Source organism: Rhinolophus hipposideros (genome assembly GCF_964194185.1).
Source record: "Rhinolophus hipposideros genome assembly, chromosome: 25".
Taxonomy (NCBI): domain Eukaryota; kingdom Metazoa; phylum Chordata; class Mammalia; order Chiroptera; family Rhinolophidae; genus Rhinolophus; species Rhinolophus hipposideros.
Window position 1 is genome coordinate 14,087,019 of NC_138071.1, and position 24,164 is coordinate 14,111,182.

A 24,164-nucleotide genomic window follows, 5' to 3' on the forward strand; every position below is an offset into this window, starting at 1 on the left:
GGAATGACTTTTGTCAAGAAATTGAGAAGTAGTAGGTTAAAAACATTTTAATCCCTATTCACCTTTTAAGTAAAGGTGATCTTTTTCTAGCAGTATAGTTTGGTCATTTCCTATGAAGTCTAGTGTAAGTGGTTAGAATCGATTTGGAAATATGCCTGCCTACCACAGGAGTCACCAAAAGATCTGCCCACTGCTGCTTTGCCCTTGACGGGACGAAATGACTAACCTCACTGACCTGTGGACCTGTCATCCTCCTCGCACCTCATCCCTGGCGTTCCGGATTGCTTTAGGTTGTTGCTGGTTCACAGCCTTTCTTCTTCCTTAACATATTTTAGGAAGGTATTAAAGAAAATGGCTTTAAGTACAGAGGGTTCCAAAATGTATACGCATTTTAAGAAAGGAAAAAACTGGAAGAAAAAGGAAAAACTTGTATTAAAATTGTAATACCATGAATGACGCTGGCATTCATTTGATGAACGCCATCTTTTGAGCGAACGTCACACTACACATTGTTACCGTAATTCAATTTAACTTCAAAAAGTAATACATAGATACCATCTCTTAAAATGTTCCTTTTTTTTTGGCACCCACAGTATTTAGCTCTTCAGACATAATAAAATGGGTGCGATTGGGTACAGTTACACTTTCATGTCAGGGCTTGGGTAACTGCCCTCTCCGTCATCACCTGTGAAATTCCACACTTGTAGGCACGTGTCCATGGTGTACAAGAGGGCGAGGACATCACCTTTTGATGATCATAGAAATAAGATTATTGTGAATTGTGATTTTTTTTTAAAAAAGAGTGGAATGAGCAACTGCTGAGGTAACCTGTAAACATGGATCCTATTTCCATATAAACAATTCTCATATACTGCTTCCTGCTTCAAATACCACACAGCTGCAGCTTTTTCCAAAGAATATACTTTTCATGAAGTCTCAGGTCAGAGTGTTAAATATTTTATTATTAATCAACCTGTAAAGTTGGCTGGTAATATTATTGACACAAGTTTCTTAGAAAAATATTGAAAGTTAAGAATCTAGGCACTGAAAAAAAAACAAAGAAGAAGAATCTAGACACTAAATAATACTTCATTTTATTATCTCTGATAGATACTTATGAAGCACTTTGAAATTATTATCTACCGTGTAAAAGGTAAAGAATCGCCTTAGTAGTAATTCCAGGTCAAGAGTCCCCTTTGGCTCTAAATTCATGCTATAGATATTATGGAATGATTGGTTGTGGGTATCAGATCACCAAGAAGTGTGTTTCAACATAGAGGATTATCTTAATTTTTTCATGGGCTGCGTGAAAAATCTGTGACTCTATTCAGCTTTTTGCTCAGCTTCAGTTACATCCCCAAATTTGTAATGCAGGAAATAAATTTGAAATACATCATCATGACCTAGAGCTAAGTCAAAGAAAGCCTACAAATTAAAAGTTGCCATAGCTAAATGACTATACAAAGGAGAAAGTCAGCACTTTTGCATTTAATGTATTATTTTGAGTAAATGTCAAAGACTATTTACATGGTGGAAACGTTAGGTGAAAAAGGTGGTCTGTAAAACTGTGCAGCATAATCCGGATTATTATCTGTTTCAAGTTGTGTTTAAGACAAGAAGGGAATAACTGTTATCTCTGTATGATATTTTTAATTTTTTTTAAAGATTTTATTGGGGAAGGGGAACAGGACTTTATTGGGGAACAGTGTGTACTTCCAGGACTTTTTTCCAAGTCAAGTTGTTGTCCTTTCAATCTTAGTTGTGGAGGGTGCCGTTCAGCTTCAAGTTGTGCTTTCAGTCTTAGTTGTGGAGGGCGCAGCTCAGCTCCAGGTCCAGTTGCCATTTTCTAGTTGTAGGGGGCACAGCCCAATATCCCTTGCGGGAGTCAAACCACAACCTTGCGTTGAGAGGACGCCCTCCTACCAGCTGAGCCATCCGGGAGCTCAGCGGCAGCTCAGCTCAAGGTGCTGTGTTCAATCTTAGTTGCAGGGTCAGAGCCCACCATCCCTTGCAGGACTCAAGGAATTGAACTGGCAACCTTGTGGTTGAGAGCCCACTGGCCCATGTGAGAATCGAACCGGCAGCCTTCGGAGTTAAGAGCATGGAGCTCTAACCGCCTGAGCCACCGGGCCAGCCATATTTTTAATTTTTTTATACTTAGTGAAATTTTTACAAGTTTTCTACATGTGTTTTATTCTCAGAAAAAAATGACTTTTTAAACACAGAGACACAAAAATTTGAAAGCCAGGCAAGTTATTAGAAGGGGAGAATTTTCTGTTTAACGAGACTTTTGTGTTCGTCTGGTTTCTTTTACTGCTTCCCAGAATCCTCTTGATGACCAGGGGAGTGATACTGTCAGTTGCTTTACTTGTCTGCTGACTTTCTTAGACCAAAGTGACACTGTTGAGTTGGGTACATGTTGCTTTGTCCACAGTCATGACACGTGTACCCTAACCAGTCCACAGCTGCTCGCCTATCCCCACCTCTAGCTTGTGGTTGTGAGACGACTACCTTCATTATGGCAAAGTCTGCAGCTTCAGAACAAAGCTCAATCAACTGGCTTATTCAGTGTCAAAGCCAGGACTTTGTCCACCTATGCTAACCTCAGTGACACCACCTCCTCTACTCCCTCAGTATCTGCAAAGTGGTACCTGACACTTTCCCAGGAGAGGTGCTGGATTTTTCGGTTTTTGGTGTGTGTTTTTTTAATTCACATTTTAACATCGCTGAAATTTATATGGTAAATTATAATCTTAATTGTCAGGAATTTTTCTTTTCTTTCTTACAAAATAATAGTATATTTTATAATTCATAGCATCAAAGAATCAATAAAAATGGGTATTTATGCACATAGTAAAAGCATATAGTGAGGAAAAGAAGGAAAATGGGATACAGGGGCCGGCCTGGTGGCTCAGACGGTTAGAGCTCCATGCTCCTAACTCCGAAGGCTGCCGGTTCGATTCCCACATGGGCCAGTGGGCTCTCAACCACAAGGTTGTCGGTTAAATCCTCGAGTCCTGCAAGGGATGGTGGGCAGCGCCCCCTGCAACTAAGATTGAACATGGCACCCTGAGCTGAGCTGCCTCCCGGATGGCTCAGTTGTTGGTTGGAGCACGGGCTCTCAACTACAAGGTTGCCAGTTCAAGATTCCCAGTTCAATTCCTTGACTCCCACAAGGGATGGTGGGCTGGGCCCCCTGCAACTAGGAACGGCAACAGGACCTGGAGCTGAGCTGCGCCCTCCACAACTAAGACGGAAAGGGCAACAACTTGACTTGGAAAAAAATCCTGGAAGTTCACACTGTTCCCCAATAAAGTCCTGTTCCCCTTCCCCAATAAAATCTTTTAAAAAAAAAAAAAGAAAGAAAGAAAGAAAATGGGATACAAACTGCTAAAATAGTACTCACTGTGGACATGGTTAGTATCTTTCTATTCTGCAGAGTGTTTGTTTACTTTGTAATGAAGACAGGTTTTTTATTATTTTATTGTGTTTCTGTAGTCAAGGAGTTTGGGCTTCTAGTGATAATTTTATATTTTCAGTCTTAATTTAGTGCTGCGTGTGTGTACTGTGAGGCAAAGGGAAGAGTTGGACTTAGTCAGCCATTACTTTGTATTTGAAATCCTAGATCTAAACCAAATTGTTACTCTTTAATGTTAATTGAATAGCAAGTCCAGGTTGCTGACTCCTCATATTATCAGCAACCATCCTTGGCTATAAAAGGGCAGTTTCAGATGGTCTGCCTTGTGTTACTATAAAGAAAGAGAAAAAGAAGAAAACCCTTGTGATTGACACCCAAAATGGCTTTTGCACTGTGAATATGGATTTGAGCTGCCACTGGGACTTTCGAGCACTCAGTTGATACTGGTAAAGAGACTTATAATGAGTGCCTTTTGTCCTCAAACCCATTTCCTAGGCTTAAAGAAAATCTCACATTAGCTTTGTAAATAGATAAGACTTGGGATTTCTCTAGCTATTTTTATTTTCACAAACGACTGTGGCTCCATCCAGTAGCATTGGGATCATGTATTTGCTGGTAAGCTCGCTACCATGGAGTCAATAGAGACATCCAGGAAAGGGGCAAAAGGATGGTTTCTCTTGCTGCAGTGCTGTACCTTTATTTGACTTAACACGTCCCTCTCTCTCCTGTTCCTGTACCTGCAGCGAAGCTGCCGCTCATGCTGTCGCCACCCTGGCTGAAGCCACCTTGCAAGGGGGTGGACAGATCGTCCTGTCTGGGGAAACTGCAGCAGCCGTTGGAGCACTTACTGGAGTCCAAGATGCTAATGGTAAGAGAGCATAAATATTTTATTGAATTTCTTCCCTGTTTCCACTTCAACCTTCATGACATGACTGACAACAAACCCTGCAGAAACAGGTTGAGCTTTTCTTTATTGGTAAGCAACTGACACCTCAGAAAATTCTAGGAGCCTCTGATTCCTTTCACTAGTAAGAGACTTGGGGTTTCCTGTTAAAAAAAACACACACACACACACACACAAAACCATGAGAATGGCTACCTAACTGAATTGAATTGCTTGCTTGAAAAGTGACTGTTTTGCCACGACAGCACTTGCTGAGGGGTGTTTTAAACTCTGCTGCGGGGTACATGTTGTCCTTCCTCTCCTATGGGGTAGATCAATGTCCTCTGCTGTGGCAAAAACTCCCCCATGGGTGGGTACGTCACGGTAGCGTGGAAGTTCTGACTGTCTCGAGAAAGGCACCACCGTCTCACCACAGGGTCAGCCAGCAGGCTGTGATGTGGGTGCTTTTCCGGTCAGTGCTGTGGGTTCCTCTTCCTGTTAAATGTGGCCTCACCAGGACCTCTGGGTTTAGCCAATAACATGCTACTACCCGGCCCTTCTTTCCCCGCTCTTGACTTCCCAGATATTGATGATAATCCTGAATAAACAAAAGGGATAAAGTTCATAGAAATATGGTGGCAAAAATTTACAATTTCAGCCCAGCTCTTTGGATTTATTTCGACAGGCTTTGGGGGTCAGTTAACAAAACTTGGGCTGCCCAGAAGTGTGGGGCAAAGAGGACCAGCCCTGTTCTGTGAGACATATGTGGTTGTGCATTAAACTTTTAAAAATATACACAGAGGGTGCCAAACAAATGTATACACATTTTAAGAAAGGAAAAACTATTAAAATTACACTGATGGTAACCACTTTGAGCACCTCTTATAATTGCAGAAGTCAAATGTGACTTGTATTCATCTTTTGTTATTGATTTGTATTATTGAGTATTAATTTTAATAGTTTTTTCCTTTCCTAAAATGTGTATACATTTTTTGGCACCCTTTGTAATATATATGTGTGTATATATACATATATATGTGTATATATATATACATATATATGCACAGTGTTAAGTGGGTCAAATTAAGTACTCTGTTTTTGTTTTGTTTTTTTTTTCAATTACAGTTGGCATACAGTATTATAGTTTAAGGTATACGACACAATGATTAGACATTTCTATAAGGTACTCTATGGTTTTTGGAGATTTGTTACGTAAAGTCCTGAAAAGAGGATAGATAATAACATACATTTATTTAAGCAGAAAGTTCCTTAATGGTGTTAGTGGCTGAAAAAGAAAAGTCCCTGGCACCCTTTTTAGGGTAATCCCTAAGAATTAAGTAAGATTTTAGTTGGAAAGGTATTTGAAGAAAGACACAATGTAATGTGTCCTCCTTTGGAAGTGGGAAGAAGCAAGTACTTCTGTCCCCCAGAGAAGAATAACATAGAAAACGTAGAACACTGTGGCTTCTGAGAATAATTTTTTTCAAACAAGCAAACAGAACTAGCAAATACTGCAACTATAGCCTGCTTTTTCTGTAGGGGTAAGGGACTCCATGAACTAACTGAGATATAGTTTATCTTAGTCAGAACACTGCAGGATAAAGGGCGTCTCATAGCCGTGTATGTTCCGCATGGAAAGGACTATAGATAGAATTAAGGAAAACCTCCCTCTTTAGCTAGAATCCTACCCCTATTTTCTTACTGTTTTCTATTCCTCACCTAAATCCTTATCTACCTTGAATGAAAGGTAGGATATCTGGCTGTGTGAGATTCTTCTGAAGTGCAATTGCTATTCACTATTGAACTGCTAAAAATATTACTGCGTGTGGGCTTGATAGGAGACCTTATTATCCCTTCTAATGGTCTTGACCTGACTGGGCGAGGAGAACAGACTGCTTTATAGTTCTGGCCTCCTCCCCAGCCTCACCTTTTCAGATGGGTGAATTTGTAGGTAAGTGTAAGGACCCTCAGGCCAAGTAGACCTGTTCAGCCATAAAGTTGAACCCACCCACTACTGCTGATTCCTGGAAGCTGCCTCTACTCAGTAGCTTTGGGTTGTGTGAATCAGTTGTATCGATTTCATAGTGTTGGCTGCATTTCTGATACAATTCTGGTCTACATCCTAAAAGCCAGTGGTTGCCCATACCAAAGCGGGCCGTCCCCAGTGTATGACTGCTCACACATGCTAAACTCAGACTTGAGAGTTGGGGTGACCACCTTTTTGGTGCAGCTTCTATATCACCTGAGACCATGATGTTGTGCCTTATCCCAGCCATTTTAAGTGAAGACTGATTGTTTCATTTGTACCTTGGAAATCCCAAGAATTAATCTAATATTGGGTATGACCCAAATAATTCTGATGCTCCTTCCATCTTCTAACATTTTTACCCATAGTGCTATAGCATTTACACTGGGACTGGAACCACGTTTTCCCCATTTAACCAGCTCATTCTATCTAGCTAGAATGTTAGGGATTCTCTTTTCATCATTCTTTCAGATTGTATCATATTACCAATGTTTGTCACTTCTGTGATGACAAGCTTTTGGAGTGTGCCAGTAGGCTCACATTTATCAGGAAGAACCAGATAATAGCAGAACAAGTTGCTATTTAGAAACAGACACTACTGGGGGGGAAAATACATCTCAGATTCCAGAGTAGGATTTAAATAAAAATCCTAATAGCAGATGACTCTTCTAAGAACAATTTGGATATTGTTCAGGCCTGTGACAGTTTCAGCATCTTCTGTGATGGTCTTGAGGAGATGAAGGACCACTATGTGTGGAGCTTGGTAGAATGCAGTAATAACCAGGGAGAGATGGCTGGGGCAGGGTGAGGGTATGAAAGCAGTATCCTGCACGACAGTGGTTTTCAAGTTAAAGATAATTACCCATGCATGGCAGAAGTTTAAATTCCAGGTCACCAAGGCAGACCTGACAGAGACTTTGAGCCCTGAAGACTTCTCTTTTTCTGCTCCATACCCCGCACCCAACACTAAAGGGACTACTTGGGCATTTGCATTACTTTATTTCATTTATGTTCTCACCATTTTAATTGCAGTAAATGAGTCTTTGGTCTCTCAGGATGGAATTTCATGGTTTGGTACAATTTAAAGATTTTTGTAGGTGCCTTTCTTTTCATTGGAATTAGATAGAATTGCCTTAGTCTGGGAAAAGCCTCTGGGTGAGTTCCTCTTCTTTTCTTTTTAACACAGTTATTCCTCCCTTTCCCCCCATTAATATAAGAGTTCATTTTTGAATTGTTGAATTGCCCATTGGTTTCCCTTCACTCTACCATCCTGTATGAACCTAGAACCCGCTGTGCTAATGAGCACCCATGAAGGCGCGCTCACACAGGCTTGAGGGGCTGCGTGGTATTCATCTTTCACCCACCCTTGCCACTCACTGTTAACAATCCTCAGGGAACCAGATCTACACATCTTTTCTCTTCCTTCCTATTGGCCACCTCAGAAGTGCTCTTCTGTCTGAGACCTTATTGCACATTCATGCAGTTACCTTACATTCCTGATAGCTGGATTGGGGGAAATAATACAGATAACCGAAGTTCTTAGTCAATCAATAAAGTGAATGGGAATCATGTGCTTCAACTGTTGTCCCACCAAGCCTATTACCAGAGCATTTTCTTAAATGGCTGTCACTTTTTCTAAAGTTGTCACAAGAAAAAAGGGGGGCATAGCATTTGCTGGGGGTTTTTTGATCTTTTGGTTTGGTTTGGTTTTTTGGGGGTCCTGCTTTACAAAAGTTATCCATAATCCTACTACATAAAACGTTAATATTTTGAGTTTTTAAAATATAGCCTTTTTTCTCCATTCATAAAATTTTGTAAACTAATTAGATCATGTCTACTATTTTATAACTTGTTTTGAAAATCTCAACCATTTTCATGTCATTAAATATTTTGTAAAAGATTATTTTAATACTTATTGCTATACATATTAACCAATCCCCTATTGTTGATAATTTAGGTTATTAATAATTCTTATAGTAAAAATAATACTGTTTATCTTCTTGCCCACATTTTTGATTCTTTGCTGTCTACGTAACCTGTCCTTGCTTCAACTTCCAACGGTACTGTTGAAAGTAGTTACCCCTCGCCAACATTGGATAGGAGCATAATTTACTCTTTTTGCAGGGGCATCGTTGGTAGGCAGTAAGTTGTATCTCATTTTAATTTGCATTTGTTTTATATTAGTGGTGGATAGTTTCACTTTTTTTCATGTTTTTATCTACACGTGTATATTTTAGTATTTGTTTATTCATGTTCTTCACCCATTTTTCTTTTGGAGTCTTTATCTCTCTCTTACTGATTTGGACAAACTCTTCATATATTAATGATATAACCTCTTTACTGTGTATGTTGCAAATCATTTTTCCCAGTTTGTTTTTATTTTACTTCCGTTACTTTCATTTTTATTTCCTTAGTTATTTTTCTTTTACCTTTATGTTTACATAGGCCGCGAATCAGATAAATAGCTAACTGGATGCCAGTATTTCTGTTGTCTCATTTTTTATCTTAAATACTATAAAACATCTGGAATTTATTTTAGTATATGATATTAGGTCGGAATCTGAATTAATATTTTCCCCTACATAATCTAATTATTCTAGCACAATTTATTCCATAAAAAGGTTGAAATCCATCCTTTCTAAACTGATTTGAAATGTGATTTTTACTATATGCAGGATTCCTAAATAGACTGTATATGGTCTTGTGTGAGGATCTTCTTTTTCCATTCATCTATTTGTTCTGTTCTTTGTACTGTAATAGTATTACAGTATACTATTAGTATTGTAGTATTGTTAGCAGTTTGTGAAAGGCCTGTCTGCAAACTGAAAAAGATTTAATCAAAAGTCTAAAGAATTTCTTAGGGGAGTTTAATTTTTTATTTTATTTTATTGGGGAATGTTGGGGAACAGTGTGTTTCTCCAGGGCCCATCAGCTTCATGTTGTCCTTCAATCTAGTTGTGGAGGGCACAGCTCAGCTCCAGGTCCTGTCGCTGTTTTCAATCTTTAGTTGCAGGGGGCACAGCCCACCATCCCATGTGGGAATTGAACCAGCAACCTTGTTCAGAGCTCGTGCTCTAACCAACTGAGCCATCCAGCCGCCCCTCTGATAATTCAGCTGCAGCTTGTTGTCTTCAATCTAGTTGTGGAGGGCGCAGCTCACATGCCCATGTGGGAATCAAACCGGCAACTCTGTCGTTCAGAGCGCATGCTCTAACCAACTGAGCCATCCAGCCACCCCTAGTTTAATTTTCAAGCTTACCCACACCCCAATAAACTTTAATTTAAAAAAAAAAAGCTTATCCAGAAGAATAAGGCTTATTTTAGACATTTTTTAAAAAATCGTACCAAGCCTTTTAACAGAACTGCTAATAAGATATAAAATTAACTAATATAAATTTTCTCCTCTCCTACCCCAGCTTTCCCTGGGGTAGGGGACATGTAGCCTTTGATTATACAACGGCTATGGTACTGAACAATATCCCGTGGTGTGAATTTCTAATAACACTATCCTGGGAGCATTTATTTTTGGTTTAATGATAGAGGCTATGTTGGTTTTATGTGTACTAAACGATGATGGTGTAGAGGTTGTATTTCAGTTGAATGGGTTAGGGGATTAGGCGACTTATGCTGCTGGTGGTCTAGCTTCTGGGGAGTGTTCATCATTACAGAGATGGACTGGGGTCGGAAGCAGGTGAATTGGATAATGCGACTCTGTGCCTGCGATGGTTCTCACTTTCTCCGACAATAACAAACCGGGCATGCCTTTCTAGACTAAGAGACTGTGCCTGTCCATTCTGTTTGTTCAGAATTCTGTGGGGGCCCACTTCTTGCACTTTGAAATTTTAGTGTCGTGCGGGGTAGCCGGCAGGGTCTCAGCTCCCACTCCCCACATAAGAACGCAGGACATTGTGAGGCCAAAAAGGAACACCCACGGAGCCATAAGTAGGGGAGTCACACCACTATATTCTTGCTGGCGGCTGGGTTGGAGACACAGGAAGCAGGAGCCACACTGTTCGCAACCCTCACTGCTCCGCTTGCAGGCTCAGCCACCATCTTCTTGCTAGCCCCCATTTTTTTTTTGCTAGCGTAGCAGTTATATTAGTGGCCAATGGCTTACGGGTTACAGCTGATGGCCAACTAGCCACAGCTGATGGCCATCTGATCACAGTTGATGGCCATTTACTACCTGAGCCAGCACCTTTCTATGTGAGGCTGAGAGCCTGGAAACTGCTTTTGGGGGCTTTGTCCCCACATTAGTTTCCTTTTCCCCCCAACTTCTTCTATTTCGTGTTTTGTATTAAAGATGATTGTGGGGCACTCCCCACTTATGGAGTACTTCAAGATAGAACATCAGCATTCTTTTCCACTATTGACATTGTATTCTGTCTCTCAATTCCATTGTCCCATTAATTTTATTTCTTTAACATTTATATAATGCCCACTATGTACAAGCAGTCTGCTAAGTGTTTTACATGGATTAACTTGTTTAAAACTCAAAATAACCCTATGAGGTAAATATTCTTAGCCCCAATTAATATGTGGGGAAACTGAGACACAGGAAGCTTCAATAACTTGACCAGGTTCACACAGAGAGCAGCAGAAGTGGAATTTGAATTCAGTCAACTTGTTTCTAAACCACTCTGCTATGTTACTTCCTGTGGGGACAGAGCCCCAGAAAGCAGTTTCCAGGCTCTCGGCCTCACGTAGAAAGGTGCTGGCTCAGGTAGTAAATGGCCATCAACTGTGATCAGATGGCCATCAGCTGTGGCTAGTTGGCCGTCAGCTGTAACCCGTAAGCCATTGGCCACTAATATAACTGCTGTGGCTATGCTAGCAGAAAAAATGGGGGCTAGCAAGAAGATGGTGGCTGGCAAACGCGGACTGCTGTTAGGACGGCGGGTTGCAGATTATGTAGATCCTGCTTCCTGTGTCTCCAGCCCAGCCGCCAGCGAGAATATAGTGGTGTGACTCCCCCATCTATGGCTCCGTGGGTGTTCCTTTTTGGCCTAGCCATGTCCTGCGTTCTTATGTGGGGAGCGGGAGCTGAGACCCCGCAGGCCGCCCTGCACGACACCTCCCTTTGGTATGAGCTGGTTTCTGCCTGGACTCCACCAGTGGAGAGATGGCTATCCCCTGATGTTGAACAAATAAGTGTGGGAATGTCAGGCCTTTCTCCTCACCCCTGCCACAAGCCACTTGCTACAGTGCCTGTCTGCCCCAGCTGTTCCTGATGGCTGTAGGGATGCGCTGGTGGTTTCCTTTGCCGAGTGCTCCCCACCCTGTAAGCAGTCCTCCTTTCTGAGCATGCTCACATGCACATAGGCGTCCCTTTGCTAGCCTGCAGGGGTCCTGTGTGTTTCTCCAGTGGCAGAATTCACAGAACCAACCAGTTGGAAGCTGGCTGTCAACCAAGTATTTTCAGTGAGAAGACCATGTTGCAATTAGTGAACATGTCTTTTCATTTTCATCTGATTGAGGAGGGGTGGGTGGCTGCTGTTTAGAACCAGGGGACATTAGGGGAGAGTAGATGATGTTCAGAAGGAAGTAAACCAAGCTAAAAAGTTGTTTCCTCACCTGGAAGCCTCTGTTCAAGCCCTCCTGTCCTTCAATTGATGCCAGGGCTCTTTCAGCCTTCCCTGTCTCTAGGGAAATAGAGACCAAGGTGGTAGGGCTGGGGCATGGGGCAAAGGGCTCAGGAAAGTGTACGTGTCTGCCTGGAGCAAGTTGGCAGCTAATTTGCTTCTGCTCCTCATTGCACCTTCCCCTTGACTCTGCCTCCAGCCCTGATGGGTTCCCCAAGAGAGTTTGGAATGTGCATCTTTCTCCCTCGTCCAACACCCAGAGGGCTGGGTCTGCTTAAAACTTAAAACTGATTACAAGGCATTAACATTATACTTACAGCAAGAGCAGCCCTTCTCATTCTCTTGAGGGCAACATGTCCCCCCTCTTTGTTCTGGCCTGGCCCTGGCGGCAGTCCTGCTGCTGCGTTTCCCCCTTAAGATTCATCCACAGAATTTCCTACAACTACGAACAGACCCCCACTCAATCTTGTTGTACTATATATAAAACAAGTGAACATTTTACTATCCATTCCAACTACCAAATCAAACTAAGTCAATTTTATAATTTATTTTTTTTAATTCTGTCTTACCTTCACACTGAACATATCTTTGCCTTTTTACCTCCCTAGTTTTCTTAGACCTTATTAAAAACTTTCTAAAATATGTGTTTCCCCAATTGCATTTCGTCTCATCTGTGTTCATTGGAATACCTTTTTAAAAAAATCGATCTTTTTAGCAAGAGGGATGTAAGAGTTGATGGATGAAGATAGAAACATGAAGTTCAGATAAGGAAGCAGGACTCTTGGGTGGGGTCCTTGCATGAGAGATTGGAACACACATTCCTATTCTGCAAGGGCCTCCCGAGTGAGACAGGACGACGGAAAGGTCTTCTCTACTGATTATAAAAGGGTAAACCCAGCTGGACCCAAAGGAGGCAATGTGTGTGTGTTAATTTTCTATGAAATGCTACTTTATGTGTATTATAAGAATATTAGGGCATCCTTAACTGAGGTCTGTGGATCCTGAGAAATTCTATACAAAAAGTTTTTGTTTTTCTGGGATCTATAGCTTTGATCAGATGTACAAATAGATCAGAGACGTCTCCCATCTCTCCACCCCCACCTCCCAAAAAAGATGAAGAACCTCTGCTATAGAAAGTGATGGCTAGAGTCATTTAACTTTGTGGGTACCTGGTACAGAGCTGAGAATAAAAGGTGGGGAAAGGAGATGGGAGGGCTTGCAGGCCTAGCTGGATCCGCTAAAAGCTGCACCACTACCAAGCTGTGTGATCTTGGGCAGGACAATTAACATCTCTGAGCCTTAACTGTAAAATGAGGATAATGATAGTTCCATGAGGTAGCTCATAAGGTAGTTGTGAGCATTAAACAAAATGATTCCTGTAAAGTGCTTATAGCATGGTGCTGGGCGCATAGATGAGCTGGGGACCTGACATTTGTTAGGTTTCTTCTCCATCGTTCTCCCAAAGACATTAAGTTGCAGAGTGCACGGTGCTGTTGCAGACCCTGCTTTCCCATCTGCAGCATAGATCCACGTATTTACCTTACACCAGTGAAAGGTTTGTGCTCCAGAGGTGAATACTATAAAAATGGGAATAGTCAGTGCCCTCTGTGACATGGAGTGAAGGAAATGGAAGGAACTTTGATCGAAGGTGACATTGTTGAATGGCTCCTGCATTTGGCTGCAGCTCGCTCCTTGGGCGGGGACTGCTGTTCTCTTCCAGCACGTGGGTTGCAGTGGTTAGCATGGCCTCTGCTACTCCTAATGGCGTTGTCCCCTCAGCTCTCACAGCTGCATTGTATTTCAGCTTCCATCGTGAAGGGTAGCTTTCTTCACTGTTCACTACTTATCACCGCCGCCATCATCCTTTATTACTTACTCCATGTCCTCCTCTTCCAGCTCTTCTTTAAAAATAAGAGACGAAATGCCAGTTCTCATCTTGATAAAGTGTAAAATGCATCTCGCAGTCTTCTTTTTTCTGTGCTCTTCGTTCTCTGGACACATTAGTGTATGGACTTGTTCCCAAAAGTCAGTAGACATGTAAATGTTAAGCTAATTTAGGAAATATATCAATGTTACTCCCCCCCACCCCCCAAAAAAAAGTGCTGATAGGCTATTCTAGAGTGCATTAAATCACTGTTTGCCTCAGTATTTTAATTCAAGTTGAAGTAAATAAGTGTATTGAATCAAGATTTATTGCAAGAGTGCATTTTAGTCCCCGTGAAGCACGATAAGAGCTTTAAAAGATGTTGCACTCTTTGATACTGTGATGCTGTTTGTACCTTTAATCCAAAAAATGGTGAGTTCAGTGCCTCCAGGGCTTGAAGCTGGCAGGCCCTGAGCAACAGTGCTGTGTGTGAGCCGAGGACCTCGGCTTGCAAGTCCTCCTGCAGTCCCCAGAGAGCAGCGCCTGTGACAGCTGTGGGCTGTTAGGCCACCCTCCCGTGAGGTAAATAAGTGGCCCTCTGCCACTGACAGGGGACCTGAAGGGAAGCTAAGTACTAGGATGGTGTCAGACCAGGCTGAAACATTGCCTGTCCTGTAAGAAAAAGCAAACGCAGATTCATCTGTCTCACAGCTGTTCCCCCTTTGGAATCATAGGGCTTTTTGAAATGGAAGGGGTGGAGGGCATACTCAGAGACCTGAAAAGATTACTTCTTAGAATAAAGAAGATAAGGAGAGCTCTGAGTTGTAGCTCAGAAAGAAGAGAGGTGAGACGTGAGTGCATAAACAAAGCTCATTTATGCCCGGGCTGCGGCGGGCTCCCTGGGTCCTGGCGCTGTGCTGGGAGCTGACTGTACGCAGCTCCTCTGAGCAGGATGTTTCCCGTGTCCTCCACGGGCCGCTGTGGGAAACACACCTTCTCTGCAGACAGGGTTTCCCCCCTTCAGTCAGCTAATGAATGGTTTTCACACTGGGAACATGTTGGTAGATGTCATGCCAGAAAGATAGATAACTTCCAGTTTTGCTCTGTTTTTGCCTTTTAACTACGTGTATAAGCATGGAGCATAATTATTCAGGACCTTCATCCTTTTCTTTCTCTAGCCTTCCTTTTCTTTGCCCAGTACACTCCTGCCCCCATCACTACTACCACTATGAGCTCTGTGCATTATTCCACCTTCACCCAGTAAGGTGAGCAGAACAGAGATTATGAGCCCTGCTTTGCAGAGGCAGCTCAGGTGGGACTTGCCCACGGTCACTCAGCTACTAAATAGTGAAACTGGAAACCCAAACCCCATCTCCATTACTTTCTTCCACCAGACGGGAGCTTCCTGCTTTCCCTTGCATTCCCTCTTGCCATCCCGTCCAACCTGGGAAGTAAAGAAGGTGTAAAACAAGTGAAAATCGTTGTCTTTCTTATTCACCTGATTAAACTGTTACTTGGTTTTACAGGATTATTTTAAGGAATGGTCATAGCCGTATTTTACTCACTTTAAAAATCAGTATTCTGTAAATCTTAGCAGAGGCAAATCAATAAATGGTGTCAAAACCCAATATCTGAAAGTGTGGTCTCTAATATGGTAGCTACTAGCTGTGTGTGGCTCTTTGAATTTAAATGCAAGTTAATTAAAATTAAATAAATTAAAATTTCAGTTACTCAGTCACACTAGCCACATTTTAAGGGCTCGATAACCATGGCCTAAGGTACTGAATTTTTTTATTGAATTTTAACTTACTCGCATTTAAATTTAAATAGCCACAAGTAGCAAGTGGGTACTGCAATGGAATGTGTAGGTGCACAACACTTCCGTCATTGCAGAAAGTTCTGTGGGATAGCCCTGATCCAAAGTGCATGGCAAAAGTGCCGAGGTATCCTGGCAAGTCGTGCCCCCTCTCGCAACACAAATACTTCATGAGCCTTGCCTCCCTGTGACATTCTCAGCTCATGGACAGCATGGCTTTGCTAAAAAAACAAAACAAAACAAAAAAACACTACCATGTGACTGCAGTAATCCACAGCCAGTAAACAGCTGGGCAGCAGGGCTGCAAGAAGCACTGGCCTATTTGTGTGCACTGCAGAGTCCCAAGCAGAAAAACCTGAGACAGGAGTCAGTGGTAACACCTAGACCCACTTCCTAGTCTCTTTATTCATGACCCAGTCCCCTTCGAGGGCTCACAAGTGCGAATTTCTCTTCCAGAATACAGGTATCTTCAAGGCAGGCTCTCTAATGGATTTACACTGACCCCAAAAAGGGCCAAATAGCCAGAGTCTGGTGGGTCACAAGGGTGCAAGAAGACATTCCTATTGGGTAAATTCCAGACTTGACAGTGAAGCATGGGTGCTTCTAAGAAATGGGACCGTGGAGATGGGTGGTGGAGCTCTCGCTTCTAGAATACCCAAAGGCATGCACAGTTCTCTGCCCTTTCACAGCACTGAAGCTTGTCCTCCTTCCCTACTCCCTTCCTAATGACCTGACGTCCAAAACGATTTCCGGAATAGCGCTCAGAGGGAAGTGGCAGTTTTTCTGACTCCCCAGTCTCTTGCATCGAGGGAGATACGTTGATGTCACTAATTTTAGGGTCAGCAGAGAATATTTGGTCCTCCTCTCTTTCGTGCCTGGAGTACCGTGAGCACACCGTAACTGCTTATTGCTACTGCAGTGAGCATCATTAAACACTCACACTGAATGGGAAGGGAGCTCATCTTCAGAGGGTTCACTCTTAGCACTTCTGGGACACGTTTTTAGGATCTGGTCCGCTCAGCCTCCATTTGGAGGGAGGAGGTAGTCATCTCACGCTGAGCAGCCCCTCTTCAGAAAGCCTGTGGTACTCATGGAAGCATATTGTCCCTCAGACGTGCCGGAGCAGATGAAACTGAGATTCCCTTCTCCACATTTCCAGGCCTTTCTTGTCACTCATCAGGCTTAGCCCCCACAGCCAGAGGGGTTTCCAGTTGTCAGGGTTCTTTGGTGCCTCTGTCTGTCTCCTGCCAAGATGCTGACCTGTGGATACCTTCAGAAGGAGCAGGACTGTCTCTTGAAAAATGTCATTGTGGGTTTAGATTCGTCTTTTTCCTTGTCCAGTCTGCAAGTCCAGAGGGGGGGTGTTACGTCCCGATACCATTATGAACTGGGAGGCCTCAGGCATTCATGATTTGTACACCAGGAATTGCTCATCGACGCTCTGCTGTTTGAAGATTTAAAGACGGCAGGAGGAAAAAGAGGGCCTTTTCCAGTGAAAAGTGAGGCCACGGTACATTGGTCTTTATTCTTAGGATTCATCTGAGCATCGCCATGTCCGTCAGATGTCGTCGCTTTTTGATGTTTTCCATGTTAAAAGCTGAATGCCTCCAGAGTTGGCTCCTCAGGGCTCCAGAGGGAATTAGTATATGTTATGAAGCCACATTAGCCTACCTTCCTCTGCTCCTTGGTCTGACCGTGTCAGGGAGTCTCAGCTTGGTGAAGCTTGGTGAACCAGGGACATTCTGGGCAGAGGACTCCGGCCAGGGCTTCGGGACAGAGATTCCTAAGAAGGTGCCTGCCATCTGGCAGGTGGACACCACTGACCGTGGTCTCCTCTCCATCCCCAGTGTCCTCAAGGCCAAGTTACATGTTTCGTTATCTCATTCTCCTTCCCTTTAGGTCCCCAGATCTTTCTGAGTCTTTGTATTTGAAAGACAGATTCTGTTCTTAGATGATTCCAGCTCCTTGTAACCAAGACAGAATCTTGGTGCCTCACTGCAGGTAATATTCTGTAAAGGGATTTTTATTATTATTATTTTTTTAGCCTACCAAACTCAGAGCCATGATTGGAGAAGTTTAATTGGAGTCGTTTCTGTTCAATGTGTAGATGAAAAAGTGGGTTTTTAAAAATTGAGCGTGTAAAAGGAGGATTAATCACTGTTCGCACAAGAGCCAGAATTTCATGACAGGAAAAATTCTTCAGAATGAAGTTTTCAAGGTTCTTGGGTAAAGGGGACTTTCCTCTTTTTATTTATGCTTCCATTAGGATTTTGAAGGAATGTCAGCGCACTGTTATTAACTCTAATAGCTTGCACATCACAGCCAGTATGGTTTGGGGCCCTTTGGCTCTCAGGTTACCTGTGTAAATACAGGGATTCACTTCCCAGATCTACCATTTGCTTAATAAAGAGCAAATGTGCAGAACCCAGCAGCAGCAGCAGCCTGGCAGAGCAGTAATCTGAACAGGATAAACATGCTTCCTTTTTGTGTGATGCTCTCTCCGTCCTCCTGCCAAGAGCCAGGGTATCAAATGAAGGGAAGCTGTGGTTGGAGTCAGGAAAGTGAATGTCTAAGAGGCACCTGCTTCATTCAACAGATCTGCTTCCCCGGGGCCTCCCACTGCACATCTGCTCCTCACAAAGCACCTTTTCTCCTCCTTTTGGTCAGACTGAGAGCAAAGGCCCAGCAAGGAGACATGTTGGTTTGGCTTTGTCAGCACAATTGCCTGTGACGTTGTAATTACAGCAAATCTTCATTATTAGAAAGTCCCCAGTTTAGAGATTTTCTGAGCCTAAATGGGGCTTTCATAGTGAAATTGCTTAAAACATCTTTTCTGTTGTAAAGCTAGCAGTTGGATCTGAGAATCTTTGAAGGAGTCTATATATGGAAACTGAGACAGTGCTCTGAGCAAGACTACAAAGGCCCTGCTATCAGATTGGCTCAGAAAGAGGCATCCAGCAATTCTTCTGCCTTTGCGGGGCCCAGCCTCTCCCTACTGCTCGTAGAGCTGTAATGTATAGCTATACTGTATTGTTCTCAAATGCTGATGAAGTTTCTCACCTGGGGGCAGTGGTTGGGAGGGTTGCTGTTAAAATAAGGTGCTGGGGTAGGCCAGCAAAGGAAAAAAACCTGTGATGTAAATAAGGGAAATGCCAGGAAAATATATTTTAGATGAATGCAGAGCATGCAATTTCAGATTGAGTTTCCATCTAAATAAAGGCAACTCTTATCATCTTCTATAGTGTGTGCACGACTGAAGCACGTTGATGACCCTCTGCAAAGGTTATAGAGCTGTGCTCTGGCCGTTTGAACTTCAATGAATTAAAATCCAATACAATGAAACACTCAGTTCCTCAATCATCCCAGCCGCATCTCAAGTGCTCTGTAGCCACCATATTGGCCGGCATACAGATGGGACATTACCCATTGTCACAGTGGGCAGCGCGGTTTCAGAGGTTGGTCTGAACCTCGAATGTCTCGACTGCTTCAGTAAGCCTTGGAGTTTCTGTTTCAGCCTTGTTGGAAGGAGAAAAGGAAGTTAGCTTGAACGTTTTTGGCACAACTCCTTCCAGCCATGTTACTTAGACGGTGATCTTTAACTTTGTACCTTTCCATTTCTTTCCTCCGGGAGTCTCATGTCCTTCCTCCCCTTTCCTCCCCCCCTTGCAAAATAATAACAATAATTATTGTGATTATAATTATAGTAATGGATTGTAACCATGAGAAAGGACCTTAATTTTAGGAATGTCTACTTTCAGCTGCCCTGCTCCCTGGCCTTCCCTTCCTTGAGCCTTCATGACCCTACTGTTTGACTGGAAGGCGCTCTTCTCCATAAACACTGCTTCTGACTAACAAGAAGGCACGTAAATACTCAGGGCCAAGAGTGTGGGTGTGAATTGTTCATTTTCGCACAATGTGGAGTGTGCACAACACTCCCAAGGGGGCACCCTGAGCTGGTGGTCCGCCTTCCGTTCTCAGCAACTCTGGGGACCGGGGTAGGACCTTTCGTCTTGCTTCCTCCATTTGTCTGCCTCTAGTAGCTGCTACATGGTTGCTTTGACTCTTGAGAGAGAACCTGTATGAAATAACAATACCACCTCAAATTTAGACAGTGTCTTCTTTCTTAAATCATGTAAATTTAATGTTACTTATCCTCATAGCAACCCTGTGAGACAGAAGTGGCCTGTCAATTTTATAAATATAAATATAGCCAACTCTTAGTTGTCACATACGGATTTATCTGTCATGCAGATTACTCGTGACACATTTTAAATCCTTATACAGTTTCTCTAAGCAAACCAGCCTAAGCCTGGGCCATCTCTTCCACCCCGACTCAGCTGCTGAATACTTAAGGAATACAAATTAGTGTTCATATTAGCTTAAGGAAGACATAATTAGGAAAATCAGTCTGCTCCCAAAAAAGCACATCATAAATTACAGTTTAGAGGGGGATATGGGGGATGTGAACTACCCTCCCTTCGGCTCAACTAAGAGCTGACTGTAAGATCTACTTTTATAAACATGCATTCTGTGAGCAGTCAGTGTGCTGGCTATGTGCTGAAGGCATGTTTGTAAAACCCTTCCCAGGTGAATGTCAGAGACAGTTTGTGCCCCCGCAGCAGTGCGTGCCCCTCCACGGCACGTCTGATGGCCCGTCTTGCCCAGTGCTTTTTCAAAGTTCTGTGTTATTGTCAGGCCTCTGTATGGCAGGCAGACTGTGCCCAGTGCAGGTGGGTGCTGACTGAGAAGGCGCAGGCGGGTCATCTTTGGAGAAAGAAAGAAGCATCTGGAGGGGAGAGGAACTGAGCAGCTGCCCTTCCAGGCACTGCATAGGAAAGGCAGGATAAATACTTGACCAAAATGAAGTTTTTTGAGATAGATTTCTTTCTATGTGACAGTCAAACCCTACAACTGTCCGTTTATTTCCACTTTATAATCAGCTGTCTTCGGGAGTGTCACTGCCTACAACAAATCTAACGCTGCTCTTTATGTGCTCTCAGAAAGTTGGTTTGTTTTCTAAATGGTGCGCTACAGATTGTGCTAAGAGTGGAAAAATCAGAGCACCTTTGGGAGCTTCTTTGCTTCAGTCTAACTCTGTTCAGATAGAAGAGGCAAAGGCTGGATGGTGGGCACACCAGAGTGAGATATTCCTTGTCCTATGCTCTCCTTTTGTGCCTATTTGAGATTTCCTACAATAACAAATTTGAAAATGTTAATAGTAACAGAAACAGAAATCTCCATTCCTAACTCTGGGCTCTTCCCAATTGAGCCTCCTATTCATGTCCACCCCTGACTATTGTCAACTCAGACAGCTTGGTGACTTACTCTCGAGGTTGCCATCAGCACCTCACACGTTGCTCATACGCCGTCCACTGGTGTATAGACGTTGGAGGCCGTGAGTGTTGGTCCCACTCTTCTTCCTGTGATTTCTTCTGGAAATGTACTAGTCTCCTCTTGCCCAGCTCAGTACACTCGGACCAGATGTCCTTCCGAGCACGTACATGTCCCACGAGCTTTAGTTGGACACTTTCCTCTCCTGCCATTTCAGGTTAAAGCCCTCTTGGTCAGGTCAGCAGGCCTTGGATTCAGCTGGCTCAACCCCCCATTGGGGGCTCAGTCTGCAGGACAATAAACCACAGTGGTTCTGAACACAAGAAGCACACAACCCCGATTTCATTCATGGTTCCGGGCATTCCAGTAACTCCAGGAGGAAATCGTAAAATTATATCTCCAAACTATGTTTTGAAATACATTTCACTAGTAAAGTGAAAATGGATTCATTTTTAACATTTGGCTTACGGAGGCGAGAGTTGTTCCCTGAGGTCTGCAAAATCAGGCCAGGGACACAGTGACACTGCCCTACCCGGCAGAGTCATTGCTATGAAAGTTATTCCAGAAAGGAGTTTTTCCAGATGAGGCTTGAATTGTCTAGCACATGCAGAGAAAACCTTGGATGCGCAGAAGTGCCTGTTACACGAAGGCTGTTATTGGCTTCGTGAGAATATTCAGTACTTGCCGGATGTGGTACAGATTTTAATCCATAAATCCCTTAAATGCCCCAAAAGCCATGGACATAGAAAACACGGAAAAGGAAGCTTAAATGCCCTGGAAGCAGCTAATAGAACAGAAACAGAACCACTGGGAAAGAAATGCTTTTCCTCTGTTCCCCCTTGTGTTACTATCATGAGGGTTACCTGGATCTCCTTTTCATCTGATGCTGACGTTCTTTTCATGACCTTTCTTCTTGTCCTATATCTGTCACTTCCATCTAGTCCTTGTTTGTTATTCTCAGCCTCGGTCTGCCGCCTGCCTACTGCACTAGCTTCTTTCCGTGATCTCCTTGCATATTCTCCCATTTCTACATCAGTACAGAACGTGCCTGCTTTTTCATATAATGGTTGTTTTCCTTAGACATCAGTCCCTGATGTCAGTTTCCTTCCAGGCCTGCAAATGGCATTTTTTGAAGGACTTCCCTTCTGCCTGTCACCAGAAATACCTGTTGATATTCTTGATGGTTTCTTTAAAAACTGCACAGGTTGCTTAGATAATAACAATACATGGTTTCATCTCTTATTTATTTATTCCTACCCTTTCCAGTCACAATCTTCTGGTTCCCCATTTAAGCCAATATTTTCCTGATACATATAGTTAGCTTTCACATCCATAAACTACAGAAGGCATTACATTGTAAATTTTTCCTTTGGGTTTTAAGAATTATTTCTCTTCTACCCACGGTTGTGTTTATTTGATAATTTATTTGTTTAGCTCTCTACTTTTCTTTTACACCCATCAATATTTTTCTCCCAACTAAAGATATTTCCATGACCAACTTGGAAGGCCTTTGGGCTGAAAGATTCAGTTACAGCAAACAACAATTCCCAAAGGTTTCCCAGATTGTAAGGGCAAATGAAAGGCCCATTCTTCCTCAGGCCGTCTGTCCTGCTCTATCTTGTCGTGGGGTGGGTGGGGGGAGGGCAGTCTGCGGTTCTGGCTGACCCTGACCAGGCCTGCAACTCTGATCTTGAGCCTATGTCATTAGTTTTTGGAGGAGGTTAGAAATTGATCAGAGTGATGACATCATATCACTGTCCCTGATCATATATTTAATATCCCTAATATTGATTAATAGTTCAGTCTGGAGTATTTATTTACCAGTGCACAGAATCGGCAGCTATTTCATATGTCACGGTGCAGAGCCAGTGCCAGTTCTGACCATCACTGCATTTCAGAAAGGAAGCTGCCCGTCAATCCATCTGCCCTGATTTCATGGCTTTTATCTCTAATCTTTACATCTTTGGAGGCCTTTGGCGAATGATGTGCTTTCTAGCAGGAGCAACTCGCTGCTGAAAGGGGATCTGTGCTGTCTCTGCTTTCCTTTCTGTTTTCTGAGAACGTTAGTCCAACATCTGTGACCCCAACCAGACTTCCTCAAACCTCTTATTCAGAGTCATCTTTGAAAAGTAGTTGCCATTTATTGGGTACCAACTGCGTGCCAAGGACTGTGCCAGACTTTCCTTAGGTCAGCACATTTTGGCCTCCGCAGCCTGTGAAATGAGTGATCACGGTTTCACATATGAGGAAAGCGAGCCATTCACAAGCCATTGAATGGCACAGCCACGATTCACATGGAGGTCTTTCCAAGTGGGAAACCAAGTACGACAGCCTGTTACACCATCACGTAAAATGCCCCGGAACTGCCATACAGCATTTGGCCGCACTTCCTCAAGAATGTGGTTGTGGAGAAGCCCTGCTTCTTTCTGGAGCAGAATACAAGCGTCAGATACTTTAGTCTGTGGAGGCCAAAGCTAATGGGAATGGAATCAAGGTTCTGAAAATCAGGAAGAACCTGCTCAGTTGTCATATTCAGTTATTACGCATCTACGCCAACAATCTGAGCAGATTTATACAGAGGAAAACAGTAACTACTTGGAAACAGGTTCACACAGAACTGATGCCAAATGAACAATAGAGGCAGTGAAGTCACAGGAGGGAGAGAGCCTCGTGGGCTGTTCTGTCTGGGATTACCCCGTGAACGATGTGGAAATTGTTAGAAGAAGGGGACTTACGTTGGTGGGATCATTCTAGGCCAAGGGCTCTGTCTGAGCAAATACATGTCATGATGAGGGGACAACTATGGTTGTAATGAAGGCATAATATAGAGTGTTTGTGGGAAAGGCTGATGTAATTTCTCAACTATTAACTATTTGGATTTTACTTTTCCCTTGGTAGAGAACCACCAAAAGTGTGTGTGTGTGTGTGTGTGTGTGTGTGTGTGTGTGTGTGTGTGTGTTTTGGTGGGATGGGATATCCATTGCCAAATAATATTTCAAGAAGACTTAGCTAGCTGTGATATAGAATTATTCATCAAATCTCAGAATACTAAAAGAAGTTAGTCTTGGGAAAAATAAATTCAATTTATTACACGTATGTGTGCACGTGCATGCGCTCCATTGAACAGTAGGTAAGTGATAAAACTCGCTACCTGAGGAGAGGTCAGGAATGATAAAATCACAATATGTGCCAGGTTGTGACCCAGCCTTTAAAGTTCCTCTCCTTGGTGCCTCTCCCGGTGCCG

General features: G+C 43.1%; 1 protein-coding gene across 4 annotated transcripts in view; it reads left to right on the forward strand.

Annotated features, from left to right (window-relative positions):
- The window catches only part of NRF1 (nuclear respiratory factor 1), a 115,060-nt gene that overhangs the window by 83,835 nt on the left and 7,061 nt on the right, over positions 1-24,164 (forward strand). For all 4 annotated transcript variants that reach the window (XM_081038320.1, XM_081038322.1, XM_081038323.1 and 1 more), the window contains one exon: positions 4,162-4,286. In XM_081038320.1, coding sequence (XP_080894446.1) covers positions 4,162-4,286 — 125 coding nt within the window. The remainder of the gene's footprint in view (positions 1-4,161; positions 4,287-24,164) is intronic.